Source organism: Meriones unguiculatus, chromosome 10, assembly GCF_030254825.1.
Source record: "Meriones unguiculatus strain TT.TT164.6M chromosome 10, Bangor_MerUng_6.1, whole genome shotgun sequence".
NCBI classification, from domain to species: Eukaryota; Metazoa; Chordata; class Mammalia; order Rodentia; family Muridae; genus Meriones; species Meriones unguiculatus.
The window spans coordinates 107,063,375-107,089,897 of NC_083358.1; the positions used below are offsets into that span (position 1 = coordinate 107,063,375).

Genomic DNA, 26,523 nt, shown 5'->3' on the forward strand with positions numbered 1-26,523 from the left:
CGCGAGGGGGGAGGATAAAGGGAGATCAAGAACCCTGCGCAGTGAGCGGAGTCAGCCCTTCCCGCGGCTTCCTGCCCACCCGGAGCAACGGATTCGACTCTGAGGCCCGCTCCCGCGATGGCCTTCGCGAACCTGCGCAAAGTGCTCATCAGTGACAGCCTGGACCCCTGCTGCCGGAAGATCCTGCAAGATGGAGGGCTGCAGGTGGTGGAGAAGCAGAACTTGAGTAAGGAGGAGCTGATCGCCGAGCTGCAGGTAAGGCGACCCGGAGACGAGCAGAGTCACTGGGCATCCCTGTGGCCAAACCGGCCGACTTCAAGGCTGCCAGGACTGCCCTCCCTGGCTTATCACTTGGTCCCGGGGCCCCACCGAGATTGGGGACCATCAGGGGGAGGGTGGAAAGGCGGAGAGGAACGCACGGCCCGGAGCTCCGGGATGCAAACTTTGCGTGCTGTTTGCCACCGCGTGTTCCTTGCCGGCGCTGCAAAGTGCGGCGGCCCCATCTGGTACTGCGGGATGCCAGAACCTCTCCGGAGCTTTCGCGCCCGGCGGCCCAGGCTGGGGGCTCCCGGCCCGGGGTGCTGCACGCAGAGACACGTGCGCGGGGGACCCATCCCCACCCTGTGCTAGTAGCCGCTGGTGTGGGGGCAGGAGGCTCGGTCCCTTGGCATCTGTGGCAGCGATCTCGCACCGCCTTTTGTCTGATGCAAGACCTTGGCGCGCTTTCTTGGGCGCTGGGCCTCCGGGGACGGTTCGTGGGATTCGGGGCGGGCCGGGGGGCGTGCAGCCAGAGCCCCGCGCCGCCCACGCGGCCGTTGGCCTCTACCGTGGGGCTCGTCACCGTGCGGGACCGACTTCACTACATCAGATGCGGAAAGCTTACTTCTACCAAGTGTTCGGAGCCGACCTCTGGTGGTTAGAAAACTTACAAGCCCTGCTCTTAATTGAAAAGGTTTTGCTAAACTGGGCGACTTTGCTCCGGTTTAGGGGGTTTCTCCTTTTCGAGCGCTTCTCTCCAGTTCCTGCCCTTCCTGCCGGTAGGATCCCTCCAGGTCTGCTGTCGCTGTCTCAGCTGTCCTGCCCCACCCCCAGGTTCCACGTGCTCGGCCGAGGGCCTGCAGCCAGAGCGAACGTACAGCTCCTGTTGCGCAGCCTGAGAGGCCTTAAACCGCAGAGACCAATGGGGCTTGGCTCTGGAAACTGAGCTCGCTTGTCTTTTTCATCCAAGTCCCCGCCCCGCCCCCAACACCTTCCTCTATGGAGCTGATATCCGCGTGCTCAGCAGCCCTTATTCGCACTTTTTCTAGACCCTGTCTTTGAGAAGCTTTTAGGAGTCAGGTGGTGGCGGCGCATGCCTTTAAATCCAAGCGCTCAGGAGGCAAAGGCAGGTGTATCTCCGTGAGTTCGAGACCAGCCTGGTCTACAAAGCAGGTTCCAAGACAGCCAAAGCTATGCACAGAAAATGTGTCTGGAAAAGGCTGGCTCATGCCTAGCGCTAAGGGTGAGTTCGAGGCTAGCCTGGGCTAGAGAATGAGACCCTATCTGGAAAGCAAAGGAAGAAAAGGAAGAAAAGAGAAAAATTGTAGGTTACTTGGAGCAGGGCCCATCACTGAGACAGCTCACTGAGACAGCTGGTCAGGTAACAGTTCTGAGCCAACAAACAGCCTGCTGGAATGGAAAGTACAGAGAAGGGATTGTTGTGGTGGTCTTTATGGTTGGGGCTCAGGATATAACTCTTAGAGTGACCTGGGAGGCTGAGAAATGGCTTTCAGAGCCCCAGGGGCTAAAGCTGGAGAGCTTTGCTGCTTTCCAGGGCCAGCGAGAACTGCTATGTCCAATAAAGGGGCCGGAAGGGGCCGGAATAGGGAGTGTGAGGAGTAGGTGGGGCGGGAAGGGAGGGGAGCCTGGTGCTAAAAATGCAGGATGCTTTCAAGCAATGGAGACACTTGGCAGAAAAACGGAGGTGGGTGCCACCGCCCAGACTGGCTGGTCTCTTGGAGAGTTCTTCAGTCTGCCTTGGCAAAATACCAGTTCAGAATGACAATTAACTAATCTTAGATAACCTTATTCCCACCCTCCCACCTCATTTTTTATCTCCTTCTGAGAGTGATCTGCTAGTGTCCTCCACCCTCTCCCCTCTCCCCGCTTTAATCTTTGCAGTAAGAAGCAAGGGTTGGCTTCCTTGCGGGAACTGGCCTCTCTGCTGCTTCATATTCTGGGCAGGCTGTTTGCTTTAGGCCCAAGAAAGAGATGTTAGCATTCATTCTCTCCCCTGGTGATAGACTACCAGTCATTAAGTCCCAGCACACTGGGCCACTGAGTTTCATAAGTCACCATTGGCATTATAGCGAACAGCAGAGACACAGCCGTGCTGGTGGTGTCTTATTTCATCTGTTTGGTTTCAGTTTGCTGGAGTGGATGTATGTGAGGGCAATGTATATGAGCACAAAGACACAGATGAGAGGTTGTCTTCTTTTTCTTTCATTATCATTGCCATTATTATTTGTGTGTGCCACCCTTGCACACAGCTAGGTCCTTCACAAATGGATTTTTATTGTTGAGATTCAGAGAAACACAGTGTGCTCTGGTTGTGACGAAGCATGCCTGTATGATCCCTACCACTTGGGGAAGCTGGAACATCAAGATTGCCACATTGCAAGACCATCTTAAAAAAAAAAAGAAAGGCAGAGGGTGTTGCCTCACGCCTTTAATCCCAGCACTCCGAATTGGAGGATCTCTGAGTTCCAGGCCAGCCAGGGCACATACCTACAGCCCCTACAACAAGGGAATCCCCTGGAGAGCTTCAGTCGTGTATCCTTTGCACTAAGTGGTAGCAATAATAGAATTACCCACAAGGCCAGGCCTGTCCTCTTGGGCAAAGAAGCATGTGTGAACTTGAACAGGAGTGGGGATAGGTTTCCGCTGAGTTAGCATGGTTTGTCTGGAACGGCCATAAATCAAGCAGATCAATGGCCCGGTGTTTCCTAGCTCTCAAGCCTAAGGAGAGGGGATGGCAAAATCCGTAGGCAAATGTGGAAAGTGTGCACTCCAGATGAAATCGCAGGCAAAGAGCCGTGGAGGTGCTTGTATCAAGGTACCTTGCATTCCCACTTGGTGAGTGCGGGAAAGGAAGGGGCGAGCACTGGGGTGGGGGGTTGGAGGATTCGATTTTGAGAGCTCTGAACTTAAACTCTGCCTCTTTCCTAGTGTTGGGAGTCCTAGGATAGAGGCCTGGGATTACAGGTATGTGTCATGCCTCAAAGAGATGGTTCTAATCCCAGCAGTACACTGGGAGTTTTGTTAGGTGTGAACCTTTGGGTTGTTCAGTGACCTGTGTAAGAAGAGGAGGGAAGGAGCACCGTAGAAGAGTGTTTGAGGGATTAGCTATGGCCCTACAAAGAGACAGATGGTGTTTAGGAAGTGCAGGGGCCTGAGAGTTCAGTACAGGGTGGGTTGGCTGGTAGCTTCTCTGAGTTTGTACTAAGAACTTACAAGCTGAGGAAATGGCTTGTGGGTGATGCCATTGGAAGCTAGCAAACCAGTGTTGGCTTTAATGTAAGTTCTGGGCCCTTGGGACATACCAGCTTTGGATGCATGTCTGTGCCAGTCTTACTGGAGAAACTAAAGGTTCGTCAGAGCCAAAAAGCTGGCTGGGGCTGATGGGTGGAAAGTACAGTTCCACGGTGATGGCCCCATAGAGCAGACCCAGCCAGAGAGAAAGCAGCGCTGTAGTATCGCTTGCGGGCTGTCAGGGAAATCAGGCAGTTGGTCCCTGCACCCTCTGCAGCTGCTGTTTCCTGTGGGGGGAGTCTCTCAATCCTGGGCAACCTTGGGCTTCAGAGGAATGATTGGGCAAGTTACCTGGAACAGAGCAGGGCCTGGGCTTTGGATCAGAGAAGAGATAATGGGTCTCCCTTTCCTTGTGTCCCTGTGTGTGAGAGACTGGGCGTGCAGAGGGAGGGGACAGCATTCAGATGTCAGGTGTTTTCCTTCCACCAAGGGATCCTGGGTGCAGGATCCCAGGATTGTGCAAGAAGCTTTTTTTTTTTTTTTTCCCAGCTGAGCCATCTCACCAACCCTTGTTTTTTTTTTCTTTTAGAGTCAGGAACTCACACTGTAGCTGGTCTCAACTTTGCAGCGATCGTCAGGCTATCACATGCAGGACTTTTGATAGTGAGCCCCCGCATCCAGGCTGCTGCACTCTACACTCGAATGTCAATGGTCTCTGCGCATTTCTGTGCATTGCTGACCTAGACTTCATGCATGCTTTATTGAGTTCTTTTTCTTTGAAGACAAGTGGTCCTTTTGGGTGCTGTATGGGATTTTCTTCCCGTATTAAGACCTTTTATTCTTTTCTTAAGACCTTTATTTTCATGTAGAGATTTAAATGTAGACTATAGACATTTTCTTACAGTTTCTGGGACATGTGTCTTTCTTATTAAAAAAAAAAAAATCTTTGTCATTCTAATATCTTAAGAAGACCCGATATACACTTTTCTCTAGTGCTTTTATTTTAAATGTCTTTAGTTCACCTCTTGGTGCAAGCTGCTGTTAGCTGTACCACTAGGACAACTGTTGGCAGCCTGAACTGTAGGGTCTGGATGGCTTCTTGGTCATCATACCTACCAGTGACCCAGCCGGAAGAAGAACGAAAAGAGCTGGTGCCTGAGGTGGGGTGATGTGCAGAGCTGACTGGCTTGTTAGGGGAGCACGCGGGTGGGTATGGGTTTCCCATTTGCAAAATGAGCTTGGAATATGTGTGAACATTTCTTGGAATCTGCCCGCAGGAACAGCCTCAGTAAGGGAGAAGTAATCCTAGAACCAGTCTTGGTTTTGTTTTTTGTTTGTTTTGTCAACAGGGTTTCTCTATGTAGCCCTGGCTGTCCAGGAATCACTCTGTAGAGCAGGCTGTCCTCAGGAACTCACACAGATCCATCTGCCTGCTTCTGTCTCCCTCTCGAGTGCTGGGATCAAAGGCGTGCACCACCATAGCTGGACTCTTTCTTTTTTCTTTTAAGGTAGGGTGTCTTGCTGCCTGGACTAGCCTTGAACTCTCTCTGGGTTGATTCTGCAGCTGCTCTTGTGCGTCAGTCCTTTCCAGCATTTAAGCCACCCCTCCTCCAAGCCCAAACCTCTGAGCAGCACCAAGCTTCCTTCACTTCTCTTTCCCCAGCAGAAAGAAAATGGCTCTTGCTCCTCCCTTCCAGGCTTGTGCACAAGAAATGCAGCATGGGCCTCACTCCGGGGGGCCTTTCTCTGTCCTTCAGAATCCACGACTTGGGAGAGGTGAAAGGTCTTCTTGGGACCCCGCTGAGAGCTTCAATGGGGAAACAGTGCAAGGAGCCTCTTAACCTTACCTGTGGAGATTAGGGATAAGGAATGAGGTGATAATGTGACCTGCCTGAACTTTGGCCTCTGGGGCAGGATGCTTTTTTTATTCTTGGTGCTTTAAAAAAAAAAAAAATTGATATTATGTTGTTTGTTTGATCGATTTTTATTTACAAATTAATTGGGAGCATGATCTTCTACATTAATTAGAACTCATGATCTTCCTCCCTCGCGCCCCTATAACCAGTTGCTTAGTGCCTTTATTCATGATCTTCCTCCCTCGGGCCCCTATAACCAGTTGCTTAGTGCCTTTATAACATACTGTGCTGGCCTGAGGTCATCCACACAGGACAGAGTGCAGACTTGTTCACCTGCTACCTCTCTTACAGATTCCCATTCTGTTTGGGCAAAGAATGTCCTTACTGGGGAAAAAATAGTACATAGGGCACGATTCTGAATCGTGGGGGAAGGGGAGCAGTTCACCTGCCCAAGTGTAGCAGTCGTGTTGAATTCATGGTCTAAATTTTCTCATGAATGTTTAGTGTGAACCTCTGAGGAACAGCCACAGACTTAGGCTCTCGGCTCTCCCCTTCCTGCAGGTTCTTGTCTCGGGAACCATTTTCCTTTTTGCAGACATGCCTTCCATTCCTTCTGCTTACTCATTCAACCAGCCAGCATTTACAGGCTCCCTTCCGTGTGCCTGGCCCACGGAACTGCATTCCACCTCTGCTCCTGGGCAGCTGGGTGTCCAGGGGAGGAAGTGCTGTGGATGGTGCTCTACCTGCCTGTCTTCTTCCCATCTCACCTGAGGCTAGAACCCACACTCCTCTCTGCTGAGCAGTGCAGCTTAGAGTTGAACCCAGGCCAACTCTAAGATGTTGCTGTTCTTTCTCTCTTTGGAATTCACTGTGGGGCAAGGCAGCATACAGGAGTGTTAGTGCATGCAGAGCTGACCTATCTCTGGACCTATCTCTGGTCACGCTGAGGGTGCAGTCACGATGGGTTATTCCTTGTCTACAGGTACTTATTGGGGTACCATCTAGAGGAAGATGAGTCAGATGCTTAGAGCCAGCAGGCTGATGCTGTAGCTGGAGTGTGCTGGCAAGGCATTTGTATCTTGTAACTTGTCTCAACTCCAAGTAAAATCAGTGCAGGTTCTAGTCCACATTTCCCTGCAGTGTGCAAAAAAGCCAGAGATGGCCGTAAGTGGGCATTCTTGCTCACTAGGAGTACACCAGAGGCCTCGGGTATATTACAGAAGCGCTGTATAAACCCAGGTATTTTCTTCCTCTGCCCAGGACTGCGAAGGCCTTATCGTCCGGTCAGCTACTAAGGTCACTGCTGATGTCATCAACGCAGCGGAGAAGCTCCAGGTGGTGGGCAGGGCTGGTACAGGCGTGGACAATGTGGATCTGGAAGCTGCCACGAGGAAGGGCATCCTGGTCATGAAGTAAGTCGTGGTAGCTGAGGGTGGGTGTGGACACGGAAGAGGGAATGGAATGCTTGGATGAGAGCTGGGTGGAAGGCCTTTCAGAGCACTGTCCGAGCTAGGCCCCGGGTCCGAGGCTGTCTGCAGCTGAGTGTGGGAATCAGTGTAGGTGAGGTCTCCCTGGTTTCCTGCTTTAGTCTGGCTCATGCCTGTTTCCACTAGCTCAGTGGTGCTGCACCCTGTAAAGATACATGTACTGCCTTCTTGGTAGAGTTACCTCCCATCTTGTCTCTTCCTTCATTTCCCCACACAAGTGTGAAGTGTAGATCCCAGTTCCTCTCTTCTAGCACTCTGGGCCCCAGAGGAGAGGGTCCCTGTTAGCGCTGTGTTTGTAGATCATGGCCAGCCTTGTCATGCGTTAGGCACCTGGGTAGTATAGCCTTTCCGGCTCCACTTTGCTGACTCCAGTCCCGCCAAGCCTCCCCCCACCCCCAGCCCCGAGGGTAGGGGTTAATCGACAGAATGGCTGACAGAGGTCAATACCTGATGGTGGAAAGGTTAAAGGATAACCCACCCTACCTACTCTGTGGTCCTGACACAGAGTAGCCCCACCAGTGCCCACACCCTAGCAGCTTGCTTAGAGAAGAGCTAGGAGCGCTGTTGTCTTGCGCTAGGACAGTTTCTCACAGTCCTTTTCTTCTCACAGAATCTCATAACTCTTTGTGACCCTCGTTTATACAGATGAACGCACCACGTAGAGGGAGCAGAAGCTTTAAATGTGTGTTAGGTTTTGGAGTTGTCTACATTATTCTCCTTTCCAGAAGATGAGGCGGGCCAGAATTCTCCTGCATCTTTTTTGTTGTTGTTTTATGTGTTGTTCCTATTGTTTTGAGGAATGGGCTCTCTCTTCGTTCCGAATTTGTTAAACAAGGAGAAACCAAATAGGTATAGATAAAAACATGAGCTTCATTCCTATTACAAGCCAGCTGATGTGTCTTCATTAGGATTATCTGTTACAAAAAGGGAAAATCCCAACTGTTCTATTTACCAATGAAGACACAGGAGCCAGATGCTGGGGTGAAAACCTCAGAGAGGCAGCTCAGAGGCAGAGAAAGCATCCAGCTGACCTTCCTTACTAGAAGGGAAAAGGCCAAAAGCCCAAAGCTAAAAACTTGCTAGCTCACCTGACTGCCCAGGAGGAAAAGGCTATGCTAACTCACCCAGCTAGACAGCCCAGGTGGAAAAAGCTCAGCACTAAAGAGCTGAAGGCCAAGGAGCTAAAGTTCTAAAAGCTAAAGAGCAAAGAATTCCTTCTTTTTTTCTCCATGCTGTTTTAAACACCCTTCAACTCAAGGTCCCTTCTTTCTGTTAATCCCTGTCAGCTGGTTTCTTGCTCTGCCTCTTGACCTACAGTTAACTTCATTAAATCCTGTGTACAGAAAGCTCTAGGATTGAAGGTGTGCGTTAGGGCCAAACCACACCATAATCACCTGTTTACAATGAACAGTTCTTGGATTAAAGGTGCGTTCCAGGGCTGAGCCACACTAAACCAAAGACAGGTTTTCACAGTTCATAATCTCGGGTTAGGATCAGAATGGGATCTAATATCCTGCAATGGTTACCCAACAGCGGGCTGACCTGAATGTCACAGACTTTGCTCAGACCCTCCAGCTGCAGAAGGATCAGAGGAGAGGGAAGATGGGTGGACCCTGAAATGAAAGAGGACTGGGCCACCCGTCCATCTTTCCATCACATGAGGTGCTTGGCTGACAGAGGGCCTCTTCCTGGGAACAAGAAGCCAGCGTAGCCTGGCTCATAGGGCAGCAGAATGTCAGAGAAGCCAGAATGGGAGCTTGGCACTGGAAGTGGAGAATCCTGGGTTTGTCTGGGCCCGCTGACCTCTCTTCTTTTGGGTCTTCAGCACCCCCAACGGAAATAGCCTCAGTGCTGCGGAGCTCACCTGTGGGATGATCATGTGCCTGGCCAGGTAAGTCCCTGGCTTGTTAGAAGATCCAGCTGCATTCTGTGGGTCAGTGACTGCCACTTTGTAAGCAGACAGACCTGGAAGAGAGGTACGGCTGTCTCAGTCTGGAATCCTGCAGAATGCTGAGCGTGCCGATGCCCTGTAGCTTCCCAGGTGGCGTGGAAGTATTCACGGTCAGATGGACGGTAACACCAAGTTCACAGAATATACACTCCGCCTTCTTCCCCTTCTTCCTGCTCACTACCTCTCCTCATACACGCTTGGTACTGTGCCCTCTGGTCCCTAAACCTCTGGGGATGCCCTTCGCACCCCGCAGCCTCAAATACCCAGTGTGTCCAGGTACCTCTGTTAACTTGCTAAGCATTGAGTTTTTCGGTTTTAACCCTTCTGAATTCATTCATTCAAGAGATTCTGGTTTGGCTAGCTGGGCCCTGGCACTGTCTTTCTAGGCCAGTGGTTCTCAACTGTGGGTAGGGACCCTTTGGCGAACCTCTTTCTCCAGAAATATTTATATTGCGATTCAAAACGGTAGAAAAATTATAGTTGTGAAGTAACAACAAAAAATAGTTTTGTAGTTGGAGGTCACCTCAATACGAGGAACTCAGTATTAGGAAGGTTGACAACCACTGTTCTAGGCCTATATTGTACTGCTTGGAATAAGCATTTGCTCATCATCCATGTGCCTACCTGTGGATTCCTATCTGAGGGAGCTATTCTGGCAGGGTTCTGGGATGTGTGGGCCTCCTGGGGGGACAGTCTGGTGACCAAGTGGATGGAGCAGGAAATACATAATATGAATGCGTCCTAATAGCAGGGCAGACACGACCCTCTTCATAGACATTTCCCATGTGATACAGGCTTTCTAGTAAACCGGGGCCTGAAGCTGTTCTGAGTCCTTTTTGACATCCAGGCAGGTAGCGCTCTTTCCTGAGCCCTGAAACCTGCTGTGATTAAAATGTTACCTCTTTCCTATCTTTTCCCTCCTGCTGGGGGAGTTGACCTTTGCTCTGACTTCTCTTGCAAGATTCCTACCTGGCTGTGCAAACATTCCACCGGTCAGTTGGGGGACAAAAGGGGAGGGAGCACAGCGCAGGCAGCAGAAGAGGCTCAGCTAGAAGGTTCCCCTTGGTTTCCCAGGATGCCTGGGCTGCACCTGTCCTGGGAGGACTGACTATACAAGCCTTAGTTACTTATGCTTTTAAATTCGGTGATAGGTTTGTCTGTTAGAATAAGAAGTGTCCCTCAGTACAGATTTTCTGATTCTCCCCCCCACCCCCGAGGGTGAAAAAAAGTTAATTTAAAGAAGGCTGCCCTCTCCCAGCATCCCTTGCTCACGCTCTCTCAAATTATTATTCCCAGAGGCGGTCTTGGGGCCGTGACCCACAGTCTACGTCATACCCTTAAGTTCTAACTTTGTCCTAACTGCCACCTTATCGGTTTGATCCAGAAAACAAAACCACACAAAAAGTGACAACTACATGTCAGACCTACACAGAGCCAGTAGAGGGGGATAGTCTATGGAGTGTGGGCAGGAAGTAGGCAAGCCGGTGGTGGACGTGTTGGAAGTGTTAGTTTCATTCAAGGCAGAGTGGAAGGGCAGACCTGGGCTGTGGTACCCACATGCTCAGATTAGCTTAGCTCTCTTGAGGTGTGAGAAGCAAGGTCAGTCAGCTGCCCCTTGATAACAAGAGAAGTCATTAAGAGTGGCCTGGATGCAGAAGGAAACAGTTTCTGAGGTTGGAGCATTTGTCCCTGTAAATCCTGGAAGACTGGCCAGCGTTTACAGGAGAAAACAAACCCAATCATTCTCCTTGGTACCTCTGTGGTGGGGATACATTGTATGTTTCCCCCAGGCCCCTGTATAGAAAGGTGTCCTGTGGTTCCCAAATCAAGACCTGCCAATGCTCTTACTGTCTCAGCCTCTTCTTCCTCACAGTGGCCATGAACCTGAGCCCCCAAGCCCATGTTGAGTGTGGTTCCCAGGAGAGTGACCATGATAGATGGTTGCTGTGCTGGGCTGTCCTTGAACCTTCTTCCTGGGCTGCTGTAGAGTGACCCACCGAATCTGCCGTGTTCTTGCAGGCAGATTCCCCAGGCGACAGCTTCGATGAAAGATGGCAAATGGGACCGGAAGAAGGTGAGCTGTTGCCTAGACCCACCCATGTGGGCTCCGTGGCCAAGCCCCACTCTTGGTCCTGATTCCGGCATCTTTGCCTTTTGCCTGTCTGGTTGCAGTTCATGGGGACAGAGCTGAATGGAAAGACACTGGGAATTCTTGGCCTGGGCAGAATTGGAAGAGAGGTGGCCACTCGGATGCAGTCCTTTGGAATGAAGGTAAGAGGTGTCCAGACTTCTTAGGCATGGTCCTTTCTGAGGCAGTATTGGAAGAGATGGCTAGGCATGGGAGAAGATGAAGGCTTTGTCACTCTGGGATCCCTAGAGCCTCTTATTAAATAAGCAGTGAAGTCAGGGAGCAAGGGAACTCTGATCTCTCTACTGAAGACATTTGAACTCAGAAGATGAAAATACTCCCTGCAGGTCCCTCAACTCTTGGGTATCAGTAGCCCTGAGTCTCAGTGGGCCAGCAAATGTGCTTCGTTTTGTCATGCTACAAGGACCTTTTGGTTTTTCTGTGTCTCCTCTCTCTGATAATTTAGAAAGCAAACAGCTCTACGGCCAGGAAATGCTGAGGCAATTGTTTTTCTGTCCTCCCTCTTTCCCTAACTTTCCATCGAAGATTAAAGGTGCTGACAGGTGGATGGGTCACATGGCCAGAATCTCAGCATTTTGGAGACTTTGCCAAGTGGCTCATGAGTTCAAAGCCAGCTTGGGTTACAGAGCAAGATCCTTTCTTTAGAGTATGTTCTTGTCTGCGTGTCCTGATATGAGAAATTACCAGATAGTGCCATATGTGTCTCAAAAGTCACTTTGACCCCATCTTTTCCAACTCTGGGAGCCAGGTGAGTCCTGGCTGGCTGGAGACTGGCTGCTCTGGTAGCTGAAAGCAGCTCAATGAATGCAAGCGGACATTCCATGTTTAATGTGATTGTTGAGGGAATTACAGGGATTATGGTCACACAGTAGCCAGAAGGCTGTGGCTAATATTAAGAAAACTGTTTTGACTGTAATCAGATCATTCCAGGTCTGGGAAAGCTTACAAAGAGCTATTATGGAGAGTCTCTCTGGCTGTCACCACCCCTCCCATCTTATTAGCACTAGAATGGAAGTTAAGGTTCAGGGTGACACCCAGAGATTATGAGAACCGATCTAAGGAGTTGCTGAAGTGACCCAGACCCCAGGTCCAAGTCGGCATCCCATCCTGAAACACCACTCTTTAGCACATTCATTTAAATCTCACATCTCTCTAAAATCTCAGGTATTTTAGCCCCCTCCCCCCAGGAGAGAATGGGCCTGGCCCAGCAGAATCCATCAATGATGAAAGCAAACCTCAGCATGGCCCCCAGCGGGTGGAGGGAGAAAGGGATACTATGAATTACTAAAACACGGTTTCCTCCCTCCTCGTCTGGGAGAACCAAGGTCAAGGCTTATCCCATGAATAATTCTTAGCTGAAAGCTAAGATCCATGTTTAAGCAGTTCCATGCACATAGAACCAGCTGAGCTGAGCATTTCATTGATGTACACACAGGCTCTACATCACCCTGTGATTCCCATTGTCCTTGTGGCTTCAGCACTCAGACCCTTCTAGAGCCCTGTGGTTAGAGGGAAGCCTCCGCAGCCAACTGGTACTGCAGCTGCTTCCCCCCCACCCCCCAAGATGTGGCTCATGTGGGGCCCTGAGCATCAGTGTCAACTGAAGGATACTTCTCAGACATGTGTTTGTCCTGGAGAGATGTCTAGCTCACGCTCGTTGTTGGCCTGTGGCCTTGAGTGCACCACACACAACATGCTTGCATATAATTAAGATAGAGTCTAACAGTGTAGCTTAGGCTAGGCTCAAACTTAAAATCCTCCCGGGTCCTGGTATTATAGCCATTCGCTGCCATACCTCGCCATGTTTTAATTACTACCAGGGCTTTGAGGGTAGGGTTGGCTTTATTGAGGCCTTGTTGTTGTTTGAGACAGGGTTTCTCTGTGTAGCCTTGGCTGTCCTGGACTCAGTCTATAGGCCAGGCTGGCCTCAAACTCACAAAGATCCACCTGCCTCTGCCTCCCAAGTGCTAGGATTAAAGGCGTGTGCCACCAGAACTGGCTACTTGAGGCTTTTTTTTTTTTTTTTTTTTTTTTGGTCACTTCTGCTTGTCTCAATTTTGAAACATTTTTGTCAACCCCTACAAACATGGCTTATAATGCCCGAAACCCCAGCCCTTCAGCGTTCTATTGCTCAGCTGGCCACCTGCAATGTTCCTGGGCTTTAGTGACTATCAACCTGGGATAGAGATTCTGCACCATCCAAGCACCTGTCAGTGTCCTCGAAGCCACAGAGTTGTTCTATCTAGGATAACTCGTTCTATCTAGGACAGGAAACAATGATCACACTAAGAGATTTATTTTACATTTTTATGGTGTGTGTGTGTGTGTGCACACATGTGTGCACAAGAATGCACACTTGTGGAGGTCAGACAGATTGTGAGACTTGGCTCTCTCCTTCTACCACATGGGTTCCAAGGATCCAAACTCAGGTCGCCCACCTTGGTAGAGGGTGCCTGAGCCTGCAGAGCTATCCCTAGCCCTGTGATTAGTTCTTAGTAAGTTCATTTTCAAACTCATTAAACTGGTAGAGCATGGAGATTTGTAAACATCTCTTTACCTGACGGCTTTGCTGTCATTATTTATTTATTCATTGGGACAGGGTTTCTCTGTGTAGCCTTGGCTTTGTAGACCAGTCTGGCCTTGAGCTCACAGAGAACTGCCTGCTTCTTCTGCCTTGCAGAGTGCTGGGATTACAGGCGTGTTATAGGCATGTGCCACCATGTCCTGCAACCTACACTGTTTTTAAATGTGGGAGTTTTGTCCCTTAATTTGTTTTAGGGGTACTGGACCTTGAAACCATAGCCTCACACAAGTTGTTATACCACCAAAATACATCATCGTTTTGTCTTGAGACAGGTCCTGGCTGAACTGCCCACGGTAGGCTTGAGCTTTTGCCTTGGCTTGTAATACCGAGACTGCAGAGAAGATTGTGGGCCTGTGTAGAACATAATGTCGCATATGGTGTTGAAGTGAGACTATAAATGGACCCGCTATGTTTTTAAACTTGCGTGTGGAATGCTGTGGTATGGATTACTGGTTTTTATTGGCTGTCCTACCAGTGATGGACTTTGAGAGTTCAGCAAAGGTCTCTTCCATAATTTCCATGGGGGATAAAGTGCATCCAGCACTGTTAGAGGGATTGGGGTAAGGTTCAAAGAGGGACCCTGTCAGGCTGGAGGAAAGTGGCTCATGATGGCTCAGAGCTCTGCCTTATCCACCATCCTCATCACTCTCCCGGACGGACCACGCATCGTTTGAAGATGCCAGAAAACAAGGAGAGGTAGTTAGAATTAGGCCAGGTGTGGTGGAGAATGTTTGTCATTTGGGAAACCCAGGAAGGATCAAGAATTCAAGGGTAGCCTGGGCTGCCTACTGAGAGCCTGCCTCAAGAACACAAAATTAAGTCCTAGAAGACATGGAATGGCTGGGCATCCCACCAGGAAGAAGTTTAGTGAGAATATATTTTGGTGTCTGTGTGGAGGGTGCAAAAAGCAACTAGAGAAATTTGACTTTTAAAACAACAACAATAAAAAAAACCCCTTTGCAAACAAATAGTGGCTAATAGTGTTGTGTCCGGTAGAAAGGCAATATGACTTTAGCAGCATTAAAGAGGGACACGCTCAAGGACAAAGGAGGTGGCACCTGCTGATCAGTGTGCAGCCTGCTAGTGACCTGAGCCATAGGCCTTACGCTTTGTTGTTACCTGGAACTAAATACCTGTTTACCTGTTGCTAAATAACAGATGTTGTTAGCTGACTAAACCTGATATATATGTATGCTAACTAATTATTTATTTATGTTGACTCAACTTTATTGCTATTTTATTTCAAACTTTTTACATTTTTTTTTAAAATTGTGTGTGCATGTGAGCATGCCTGTGTCATGGCGTGTGTTTAAGTTAGAGGGCAACCTATGGGAGTTGGTTCTGTCCCTCCACCACATGTATGCTGGGGATCAAACTCAGGTGGTCTGCCATGGTGGCGAAGAAGCACCCTTAGCCACCAAACCATCTCGTTACCCTGGCACCCAGAATTTTTCGCTGCCCTGGAACAGTGACCTTCATACGTCCTACAGTTCAGGAAAGGAGCTATGGGATATATAGGCAGAAGTGAGGAAAGAGGGAGCTTGGAGAGAGTTGGGGGTGGGCATTCAGCCTTCATCTAAGCAGCTTTAAGGTGAACGTTTTTGTTGAGTTTGTGTGTAAGATCCAGTACTGTGGCCAGAAATTGTTCCAGTGCTCAAAGCACAGCTCTGAGGAAAGAGCAAGACGTGGCCAGACCAGCTTGGCCTCAGAGCCCTGTCATGTGAACGCCTTGTTTCTCCACCCTCTGTAGAGCCAGCAGAGCCCTGGGGCTGGAAGATGGGCCTCCCGGCTCTGCCTCCGGTAACGCCAGCCAGGCGATGCAGAAAGTGTGGAGGAAACACTGTGTCTTGGTTACTTTTCTACTGCTCTGCTAAAACACCAAAAGCAACTCTTTGAAGAGTTTATTTCATTTAACAGTTTGTAATCCTTCATCCAGAGAAGCCAGGGCGGGAACCTGGCAGCAGGAACTCAAGGCAGGAACTGGTGCAGAAGCAACACAGGAGGAGGACTGCTTACTGGCCTGCTCAGGCTACTTTCTGAAACCACCCAGGACCATCTGCCTAGGGGTGACACGCACGGCCCTCGGTGAACTGTCTTCTATAAACCACAGTCTTCCTAAGGCCAGTTTTATGGAGGGATTTTTCTCAACAAAGCTTCCTTCTTTCTAGATATGTCTAGGTTGGCATCAGCTCATAAAAACAAAAACAAAACAAACCAACCAGCATGCTCCCCAATGGCTGTACAGGAGGACATCTGAGCCTTTTCAGGACATATTGAACCAGGCAGGCATGTGGCGTTTGGGCCTGACATACTGTCCACTTTCGACAGCACTGTCTCTTATAGTGAGGACCGCAGCTCAGTTCAGCTTCTTTATGCCCTCGTTACCACTAGTAAAACAAACAAACAAAACAGGAGCGGGGCTTCTCCCTGCCAGATTCATTCCTGGCAGTTGCCTGCAGATGAGTGAGATACTGTCTCCTTGTGAGGAAGAAGCTGAGCCTGTGCCCCCTGGCCTCTGCGGACAGTGTCTGCTCACTCCTTTCCCAGCCCCCTCCCCTCAACCCTAGCACCTGCTGGCATAGCAGGGGCAGTGGGCCTGGCAGTTGGCCCTGAAGTCTGCCTTGGTCCCTGAGGGTGCAAAAGACTACTCTGAGCTCCTTGGTCACGCGTGGCTTTGTGATCTCTGGTGTTCTTTTCCACTCTTCAATGCACAGGAGAAGACAAATACATCTGGATTAGAGATGAAAGGGGCCTTTGTTCTAGTCAGCTTTGGCACCATCGGACAAAGACAAATTGTGAGGGTGAGGTCAGGGATTCTGTCTCTTCCCCTGAGCATTTCCTTCTGTACAGAAATGAGCAGGCTCCATCCAAGGGTAATAGTAATGTCTGAGTAGGCCCTCCAAACCCACAAGCCCTTGGTTCTCTGTGCTGTGTTCTTTATAGGGCCACAAGAAGCAGTGTCGTTTCTCTAGCCTTCACTGGTGGCTGGGATGGGGGAAGGGCGCTCCTTGGCTTTGCTTATGAACAAGGTTAATGATGCAAAATGTGGCCGCAAAGTGTTGACTTAATCATTACTTTCCCTACCACCCAAAGCTTGTATTGTTGAAAGGCAGGATGTATAGCCTCCTAAATTCAGGCAATTCATATACGAGGTAGTAGAGGAACAGCAGCACAGGAAGGGAGTGGGTGCCATTCCTCTCTGCAGAGGTAGCAACTGCTCAAGAATGAGGCCTCATTTCCTCCCTGTTTTCCCTTTCATAGTGAGTCCATTATGAACATATCCCTGAAGGGTAAGGGGGGGAGTTTCTTGAAAATTTTACATTGGATGAAGTCATCCCTCCGATGGTTCTTGTGTTGGGGTCCTCACGAATGGCTGACAAATGGCTGCCAGCAACCGAGGAAGGACTCCTGGCTCCAGCCACATTTCTTGGCCACACCCACCTCAATGGACTGACTATCATGCCTCCCCCTAGGACATCAGGGCCTTTGTGCTTCTTTCTCTACAGTCAAAATGGCAGGCAAATGAGCTTGGAAATGAGGACTAGGAAGACCTTCTGGGTAGGTGAGGCAAAGAGTGGTTAGGTCTTTGTCACTGTAAACCCCACATGCTTGCTTCCTGAATCTGCCTGGCTGCTTGTGGGGATAATGCAACTGAGGACTTGACTCTTGGGACTTGAATGCTCTTTACTTGATACAGTCTGCAGAGTTTTCATCTCATTCCACTTTGCTCTCTCCAAAGAGGTTGGAGGGTAGGCATGGCTCCTCCACCCCCTCTCAAGGCTCAGAGTCAGGAAGAGTCATTCATTGTGTTGGACAATGCTGCCCTCCCCCATGATTGTCCCTATGCTGACCTGCCCCCTGCTCTTATCCCATCTTTCTGTCCTCAGATAAGAGGACAGACGCTAGCAGGGCAGGCCCTGTGGTCAGAGTATGCAGCTTTCACTCTGTGCCTGCTGAGCAGTCACTGCCCTGGTCTCTCCCCTCTAACACAAGGAAATAACGGTACCTAACCCCTCGGGTATGAGGTAGATGAAAGGCTTACAGCCAGGCCTAATGGCACAGATCTGTAATCCTAGCACATCAGAGGCTGAGGCAGGAGGATTTCACCTGTAAGGCATAGTACTGCCGTTGTCAGCATTGCCATATCAGCTGTGAGCATCTGTATTGTCCCCCACCTCTGCTCCCCATTTCTCACCACTGACAGGTGATGACCCTGAGCCAGTTTCATGAGGCTGACACGCCCCTGTTAAAAAACACTGCCATTGGTCACTGGTACTTAAGCATGAGCTGAGACTCCAAACTCTGCATGTTGTGTACTCTAGGTTATTTCAAAACTAGGGGCATTTTAAGCCTCACTAAACCAAAATCAAAGGGAGGGCCTCTTCTCCCCGAGGGCATGTCAGCTCTAGTGTCTCACCCTGGCTTCTTTTCTGATCCTCTCTGGCCCATGAATGTCGTCTCCTCTCACTTCTCAGTCGTGGGCCCTCTGTTTCCCGGAGCATCATGTTCCTGGGATTGTCCTCCATCCCCAGCCCACCTGTCTCAGGACTTCTGAGCTCCAATTTGTGCTGCCACACAGGAGCTGCTCTTGCGTCTGCTCCAGGGTTAGACCTTGGTGACAAGAAGCCTTTCTTTTGCTCTGGCTGTGTTCCCTCCTGGTTCAGCAAGCCTCCCATCATTGGCCTACAGCAGGCACTGTATCGTCCTTCCTGAGAACTACACTAGAGAATTCAGTTAGGCCGAACGTGGTTCCAGCTGCTAACCGTGCAGTTACTGATGATAGCAATAATCGTAGTAAACATGCCACTTCCTTCTCTCTCTACTGACCAGACTGTAGGCTATGACCCCATCATTTCTCCAGAAGTCGCAGCCTCCTTCGGTGTTCAGCAGCTGCCTCTGGAGGAGATCTGGCCTCTCTGTGATTTCATCACTGTCCACACGCCCCTCCTGCCCTCCACCACAGGTAGGCCCGCAAGTGCCTTTGCTGCAGACAGCACCGAGCAGATGTAGAGAGGGGCCTGCCTGGGACCTGCTGAGCACAGTGACACTTTGTCCAAGTCCTTGCCTTGGATGGGGGAGGGGTGAGCTAGCTGGAAAAGCACAGGCGTCAGAATGAACTCTACACATGTGCAACTGGTGTCCCCTGTGGAGGCGCCATGGGATTCTGATGTGACCCACTTGAGGCACCCTCATGTACAAAACTTGCTGGGTCTAACCCACATACTGTACAGGGTCAGTGATCTCAGAGAGCGTGTAGGAAGACGGAGGTAAGAACGAGGTAGCCATGCCGCAGCAACAGACCTCTGGGGAGGAGAGGTGGCTTGAGGGACCTGCGCCAAGTGAGGGGGTCAGGAGACATCACGGTAAGCAACGTCTCCTCCTCCTTCCAGGCTTGCTGAATGACAGCACCTTTGCCCAGTGCAAGAAGGGCGTGCGAGTCGTGAACTGTGCCCGAGGAGGGATTGTGGATGAAGGCGCCCTGCTCCGCGCCCTGCAGTCGGGTCAGTGCGCTGGTGCCGCACTGGACGTGTTTACGGAAGTAAGTGCCTGCAGCCTTGACGTCAGATCAGAGAGGAAAGGTGAGGAGCGGAGAGGCCTCAGGCAAGAAACTGGCATCCTGAGGAAGAGTAGCTCACTCTCTGGCATGGAGGAAGCTAGGCTGCCAAGAGCACGCCTGTGGCTTTAGGGAGACCTTTCTGCCGTGCTGTCTTCTGCAGAACTCAGGTTCTAAATAGAACTCATTCTGGCTCAAACTCTTAAATAGGACCCAATGCTGGTCAGATGTTGCCGCGTTAATAACTTGGGGAAGACAGAGGCAAATTGACAAGATTGGAGTTCTAGACATGGAAACAGGAAGTTAGGGTGTCACTCAGCTTAAGTCAGCCCTATGGCCAAAGATAGGGGCTTCCCAGCATCCATTAGCATTCCTCTGTTCCTCCTCCTTCCCAGGGAGGGTCCAAAGCCAGGGGATGACAACGACATCCTCCCAGTGTCCCCAGAGTGACTCCTCCCAGCATGTTCAAAGGCTCAGCCCCAGCAAGCAGAGCAGAGTATGTGTGTCCACCAAGCCCGTTGGTCCTCTCGGATATGTGATCTCTGCATCCGGGTTCCTCGGTGTGGCCCCAGGGGAAAAAGCACCGGCCTCGGCTTGAACCCAGGTTCTAGCTGTGAGGCTGTGGCAACTCACTTCCCTCCCTGAGCTCTCACAGCACTCACATAGCCCCAGCCAGAGGTGCGCAGTGGCTTGGTTTGTGCTTCTGGTTGTTTTTCTCAACTCTGTCACAAGCACCACCGTGTAGGACCGTCTTCCCGATAAAGCAGCAGCAGCAGCAGCATCTGCCATCAGGATCTTGGCACTGTCTGCTGTTAGGAGGTCGGGACTCACGTGGTTGTGGTTCTCAAAATTCAGTGGGCAACACAGCAGAGGGTGTATAGCCAGGACTCAACCAACTTAGAGGTACTTCTCTCTGCAGGAGCCACCTCGGGACCGGGCCTTAGTGGACCACGAGAATGTCATCAGCTGCCCCCACCTGGGCGCCAGCACCAAGGAGGCCCAGAGCCGCTGCGGGGAGGAAATCGCAGTCCAGTTTGTGGACATGGTGAAGGGGAAATCTCTAACAGGGGTTGTAAGTATTTTTACATGGGACTGGGGTCTGGAGACCGGGAAAATAGACACAGCAGCTAGGGGGTGGACAGGCTCAGCCCTGGAACCAAAGAGTTGGAGCCTGTACTTGGGATAGTTGGACAGGAGCTTGCAGTCTTGATAGCTAAGACCTTGGAGCTGGGAGTCTGCTTCTGAGCTGTTATATTGTAGCCTTGCTGCAGAGATTGTGACCCTTCTCAGGCCCGGCCACCAGAGAAAGGCTTCTTTGTCATCCACATGCCTTGGGAATGAGGGGGTGTTGCTAGGGTGATGGAGAGAGGCACCGTCTGAGTGTGATGGGAGATGCGCTAGGCATTTTCTGTGTCAAGTCCTTCTCCAGAACTCATCCTGCTGTCTATGGGAACCTTCCCTGTCAGTGTCCCCCTTGCTTAGTCTGCCTCACCCCACCCTGGCCCCGGCTTTTAGGGGGTAGGGAGCACAGAACTAGGAAAGCACAGCTCTTCCTGGTGGGTGCACTAACTCCTTCACCAACACTTTCTGGTCGTTTGCAGCTCTACCCCAATATTTTGCTACCCATGGTGTGTGTGTGTGTGTGTGTGTGTGTGTGTGTGTGTGTGTTTTGAGGCAGGTTCTCACTATGTAGCCCTGGCCTGCCACAAACTCAGAGATCCCTCTGCCTCCTGAGTGCTGGGATCAAAGGTGTCCACTGCCTGCCACACTCCACATTTTAATAAGCTGTTGTGGGCTTATTGTGTTGTTAAAGCTGGATTCTAAGTTCTCTGAGGACAAAGAAGGCTGACTTAAGTTTCACCACAGCTTATGCAAATGACTGCTAAACACGTAATTAATACGGAGCATTAATTAAGTCAGTGCATGTAAGACTGGATGTGTGAGAGGGGGCCATGGCCGTCCTAGCTGACTCATAGCCTGGAGGTGGTCACTGGTCAGGTCAGTGGGGAGGACAGTTTCACTTGTCTCTCCTTTCTCTGGTTAGGCCGCTCAGCTCTCTGTCTTGAGACAGTCAGGGTGGCGGTTGGTCTGTGCTGATGACGGGGCTTCTTGAGGGCCAGTTGTGGTGTGAGGGGCTGCAGAGCCCACTGTGGTCAGGTGACACTGACCTCTTTATCCCCCCCCTCCCCACACACACACCCTGTGTTGGCTCCTTGAGACCAGAACACATTTTCTTGCCCATCTGACTAGCCAGTGAGCTTCTGAGCAGGTGACCTTGAATGGGGTCCTAGCTGAGTCCTATGACTAGAGAGAGAATGGAAGACTGAAGGAAGCTGCCTCCAATGATGCCCTGCTAATGAATGGCGCCTCCTCTTGGGCCACCTGATAGAGCTTGACCCCCTCAGCCTTTTCAAGGCTTCCACTCTCTCTCTCCCTGGGAACCTTTTGGGGTAGCCACCTGTCACGAGGTGGTGGTGAGAGCCCATGACTTTCTTCTGACAGGGACTTCATGACTCAAGCTCTGCAGAGTGCAAAGACAGATAGATATCTTAGTAAAATCTCTTAGTCACAGTAAGTGTTAGCAAATCAAAACTGTCCACCCCAAGCTGCTGATCATCTTTGGGAAGAGGTGTTTCATACAGGAGGAAGTCTCTCCCTGTTTCCTGCGTCTTCTCTCCTTCTCTGACCACAGCACAGAGGAGCGGTAGAACCAGGCTGTTTTCCACCTGACTCCACCCTGCCGTCTTTCCTGTTGGTTTTTCAGGCCTGACCACTGCGCATCCTTTTATTTCCTAGCCCTACAGTTAGCCGGCACATCGCCAGGCTGGGCTTTGTGAGCTCCGCACAGTGGACGGAAGTGAAGTGTGACGCCCGCTTTGGGGGTTTCTTAGCTGAACACGCCCACTGAGTCCACCTCCTCGTCCTCTGCTTTTCCTTCCTTTGTCCGCTGTGGCTTCTTAAAGCAGCGCTAAAGGCCCTTGTAGTGATGACTATGAAGACTATGGTTTTTTCCTCACCTCATAGATCCTTTTATTTATTTATTTATTTATTTATTTTTTTCATCAAACCCAGTTTCTTTTTGTTTGCCAGTGGGGTAGGGATTTGGCTTGTGTTTAAAGAACAGGGTTTTACTCTAGCTATGGCTGGCCTGGAACTCAGGGAGAGCCTCCTACCTACTGCTCGAGATTACAAGAATGGGCCTCCATGATTTGAAACCCAGATTCCTAATTAAATCCTTCTTAGGTGGATTCTTTCTACATATCCTCAAAGAAATTGTCAATACTGGGAGCGAGAGTGTCTGCAGCCACAAAAAGGAATTCTGCCTCAGAACAAAGAAGCTCTGTAATTAGAGTGGAAGGAAGGCGCATGCTCTGACTGTAAACTTGGGATGTCCAGGGCCGTTCCAACTGGCTCTGGCTGCTCAGTTCTCCAGCATGCCTCAGCACACTTGGCATAAGTGGATGTTTGAAGTATAACGTAGGATCATCAGAACTGCCTGAATCTCTTTATAAGTCATGGTGGCTGGGCATAGTGTTCAGTGAGAGGTGGGAACAGTCACTTAAAATAATCAAAACAGAAAATGAAATGAGCCGGCTATGGTGGTTCACTCCTATAATCCTAGCACTTGGGAGTTAGCTAAGGACGGAGTTCAGCCAGGCCAGATGGCTATAGCATGAGACCCTGTCTCAAAACGGAAACACAAAAGAAGGCAAATTCGATGGCCGGCCCCAAGAAGTGCCACTGCACCTCCTCACTGTCTGTGCTCCCACGTACCAAGCTGTCCAGACACCTCTCCACACAAGAAGCCAGTCTCCCACAGAGGGTACCAGCACCAATGCTGCTCAGTGAATGAGGCAAAGCTTTTTACCGCTGCTCTGGCCATATAGCGTGGTCCAAGCTTTCTGTGTCCCCTCAGGCCCTGCAGCTCTTCTCACCTACTGGGATTCATTTCCTGCTTGGCGCTTGGTGGGCACCCCTCACCTACCACCTGCGGTGCTTCTCCGTGCCCAGCCGACTCTTGGCCACACAACATTGATTCAGTTGCTCATCCGAGCGTGGGTACCCTTACTTTTTTTCAACCTCACCCCGCTCCCCTCTTTCTGCAGGTCAACGCCCAGGCCCTGACCAGTGCCTTTTCTCCACACACCAAGCCTTGGATTGGTCTGGCAGAAGCGCTGGGCACTCTGATGCATGCCTGGGCTGGCTCCCCTAAAGGAACCATCCAGGTAGTGACGCAAGGTGAGCCTAGGTCTGGCCAGGCGCACAGCACGAGCTAGGAGCACTGCCTGGAGATGGGGGAAGAAGGGCGTGGACTCACCCTGCTGCATGTGTCCAGCGCTCATTGCCTATCTAGTGGCAGTCTCAGGGGACTTGGGCCCTGCTCTACTGTATTTCACAGGTCGTGTTTATGCAGTATTTTTAGCGTAGCCATGTTTCCCATGGAAGAGACCAGAGTTTCATGTAAAAGACATTGGAGTTTGTAGAGAGAATCTGAACCAGCCAGCCAAACTGTGTGTGTCTGGTTCTGACCTGTGGCTGTGTGCAACCCGGCCACCTAGGTAGTGGGGCCACCAGTCTGCAGAGGGGGTTGGGTGGCTCCCCATCACCTAGTTGGCACCTGACACTTGGGGAGAGAGTGAAATTGGGCTGGACAATCCTAAACATTGGCATTACCAGGGACAGGCAGAGCCAGGGGATGCCATATCCAATGCCCCGAGTACCCAGGCCCTGAGGAAGCATGGCAGGGGGCTGGGCAGGGGGTTACTTCAATAACTCCTATCTGAGCACTTGCAAGCAAGTATCTTGAGTACCAGCCACTTGTGGGAACACACAGTTTTCCAAGTATCTTCTGGGAAGTCAGGTAGGACACCATGGTGAGTTGAGTTGGTCTGGGTTTTGTAGGGGAGTTTCTCAAATTGGTTAAAGCATTCTGGGCTTGGACCTAGGTATGTTCCCAGCTCGCTTTCAGTGCTCTGAAGGAGTTACAATGCCCAGTGCTGCCTGCTGTTAGGGTTCTCAGGGCAATGGGAACCTTGTAGCTAATAGCTAAGTGTCCATGTCCTCCTGCCCCCTCCTGTAGTACCTAGTGGACAACAGTTTTTAGGCTAACTCTCTGTGTCCCCAGGAACACCTCTGAAGAATGCTGGGACCTGTCTGAGCCCAGCGGTCATTGTCGGCCTTCTAAGAGAAGCGTCAAAGCAGGCAGATGTGAACCTGGTGAATGCTAAGCTATTGGTGAAAGAAGCTGGCCTCAATGTGCGCACCCTCTTTGCTCTCAGCACTGCTCTGCCACCACCACCCCCCTTTTATTTATTTTATTTTATTGAGACAGTCTCATATTGACCCAGGCTGTCCTTGAACTCCTGATCCTTCTGCTAATACCTCCCAGATGCTAGCATTATAGGCGTGTGCTACCATGCCCCAGGCCACCCCACATTTTAGAAGCCTGTTCACCTGTTCACAGTTTCACTCATTGGGTTGGCTTCCTGCCATCTACCCTGCCTGCTGGTGTGAGCTGGCCTTAATTCTTTCATCTGTAAAGGAAAAAAGCAACTCGGATTGAGCTCATACTCACCAAAGTACTGTCTGTATAAATGCATAAATGCTGTGGGTGGGGAATGTAAGGCCCCTCCATTTCACCACTGAGCCAGGCTGCATCTGAGTGCAGCTGGGAGATGCTTGTAAACCCCTACCGCTCTCTACCACCCTCAGCTTCCCCTCGAGGCTTCCCCTCTCACTCTCCTTTCGGGTCACAGTCGAACATCTCAGCCAGCTGAAGCTGAAGCTGGCTGAAGCCTTAAGAACAGAGTTCTGCCAGTACTGCCCCACTTTCTCCTTTTCTGCACCCTTGTCGAGCCATGGACTAAGACGCTGGAGCAGAAAGGGCAGGCTGGCCAGCTACCCAGTGCTAGGTCCTCATCAGCCTTCCTTCTCACTTCCCACCCTCCCTGGCCAGCCAGGTAGCTCTTTGGTCCTCCCTTTATGGGCATATTGACCGTTCTGAGGAGCTAATCTTCAGGGGCATAAGGCTCTCCCCATTTGTTCCTATCCCCGAATTACTGAACTAGTGGGCCAGGCTAGATCCCTCACACATGGGTGATTATGTATGTTGAGCAGAGGGAGAGTTCAACTGTGCCCGTCTTCTCTCCGCAGGTCACCACCTCCCATAGCCCTGAGGGCCCAGGGGAGCAGGGCAGCGGGGAATGCCTCCTGACTGTGTCCCTGGCAGGTGCCCCCTACCAAGCTGTGGGCTTGGTCCAGGGCACCACACCCATGTTACAGGTGCTCAATGGAGCTGTCTTCAGGCCAGAGGTGCCACTCCGAAGGGGCCAGCCCCTGCTCATGTTCCGGGCTCAGCCCTCCAACCCTGTAATGCTGCCCACGATGATTGGTGAGGAGGTTTTTGTGGGGTGGGGGTAGGGCTGGCCAGGCTCCTGAGGCAGAGATGGGGGTGCTTTCTCTATGCCTCAGGGCATGTCTGTATATACCTCACAGAGGGCCTTGCAGAACGGTTTCTACAGCGTAAGGAACAGCTCAGACAGGGAAAGTGTTTTATCTATCTGAGGTCACAGCAGTATGGGCAGAGGTGCTCAGAGGTGCCCTGCCATGGAACAAGTCTGCCGTGTTCCCGTCGCCGTCTCCCATGTATTCTGGGAGCTTACTTCATAGACTGCTCCTACAGGCCCTGGTGGCCATCCTCGCTGCAGCAGAGTGTGTCAGAGCACCCCTTCTGTGGTGTGTCCCCAGTCTTCTGGGACCCGGGAGGCTGAGGGTTCTGGGTCTCGTCCAGGTTTAGCAGAGGATGTGTCCCAAGACCCTTCCGGTGTGGACGATTCTCATTTCACTGTCTTTGCCACAGCCCAGAGGGAGGGTCTGGGCTCTGCTTTTCTTCCTGCCTTCCCTTGCTATTGGTCCAGTGATATTTCACTCTAAGAGCTTTCTCCACGTCACCTGATGCTCAGGCCGTGCTGAGAAGAACCTGGAGCAGAGAACCATCACCTGTCCTGCCATCGCAGCTCCTCAATAGGGAGAGCAGCCCCCTCCCTCCCCCACGCAGCTTTGGTCACAGAAGCCTGACTTCGCGCCGCTCTCGTCCCTTCCCTCGTGCTGACCAAGGGCTTTCCTCTCCTCCCAGGCCTCCTGGCAGACGCCGGTGTGCAGTTGCTGTCCTATCAAACCTCCAAGGTATCTGATGGAGAGACCTGGCACGCCATGGGCCTCTCCTCCCTGCTGCCCAGCCTGGAAGCGTGGAAGCAGCATGTATCCGAGGCCTTCCAGTTCTGCTTCTGACCCTGGGACTTTCTGGCCCCAGCTCCTCAGAGGGTTTCTCTGGAGAAACACTCCCTGTGATCTATAGGGAGAGGAGATCCCATTCCTGGAGCAGAATCTGGCCGTTTGCCTGAACTAACATCTAGTAAAGAGTCTAACTCTA

The 26,523-nt window shown here is 51.0% G+C and overlaps 1 protein-coding gene across 1 annotated transcript; it reads left to right on the forward strand.

Annotated features, from left to right (window-relative positions):
* On the forward strand, positions 1 to 26,523 carry Phgdh (phosphoglycerate dehydrogenase). Its single transcript, XM_021632368.2, has 12 exons — positions 1 to 255; positions 6,627 to 6,778; positions 8,679 to 8,744; positions 10,824 to 10,878; positions 10,977 to 11,075; positions 18,368 to 18,500; positions 18,928 to 19,076; positions 20,011 to 20,163; positions 23,198 to 23,330; positions 24,217 to 24,347; positions 25,245 to 25,482; positions 26,227 to 26,523. The coding sequence occupies exons 1-12, from the start codon at positions 118 to 120 to the stop codon at positions 26,379 to 26,381; spliced, it is 1,602 nt and encodes a 533-aa protein (XP_021488043.1). The 5' UTR covers positions 1 to 117; the 3' UTR covers positions 26,382 to 26,523.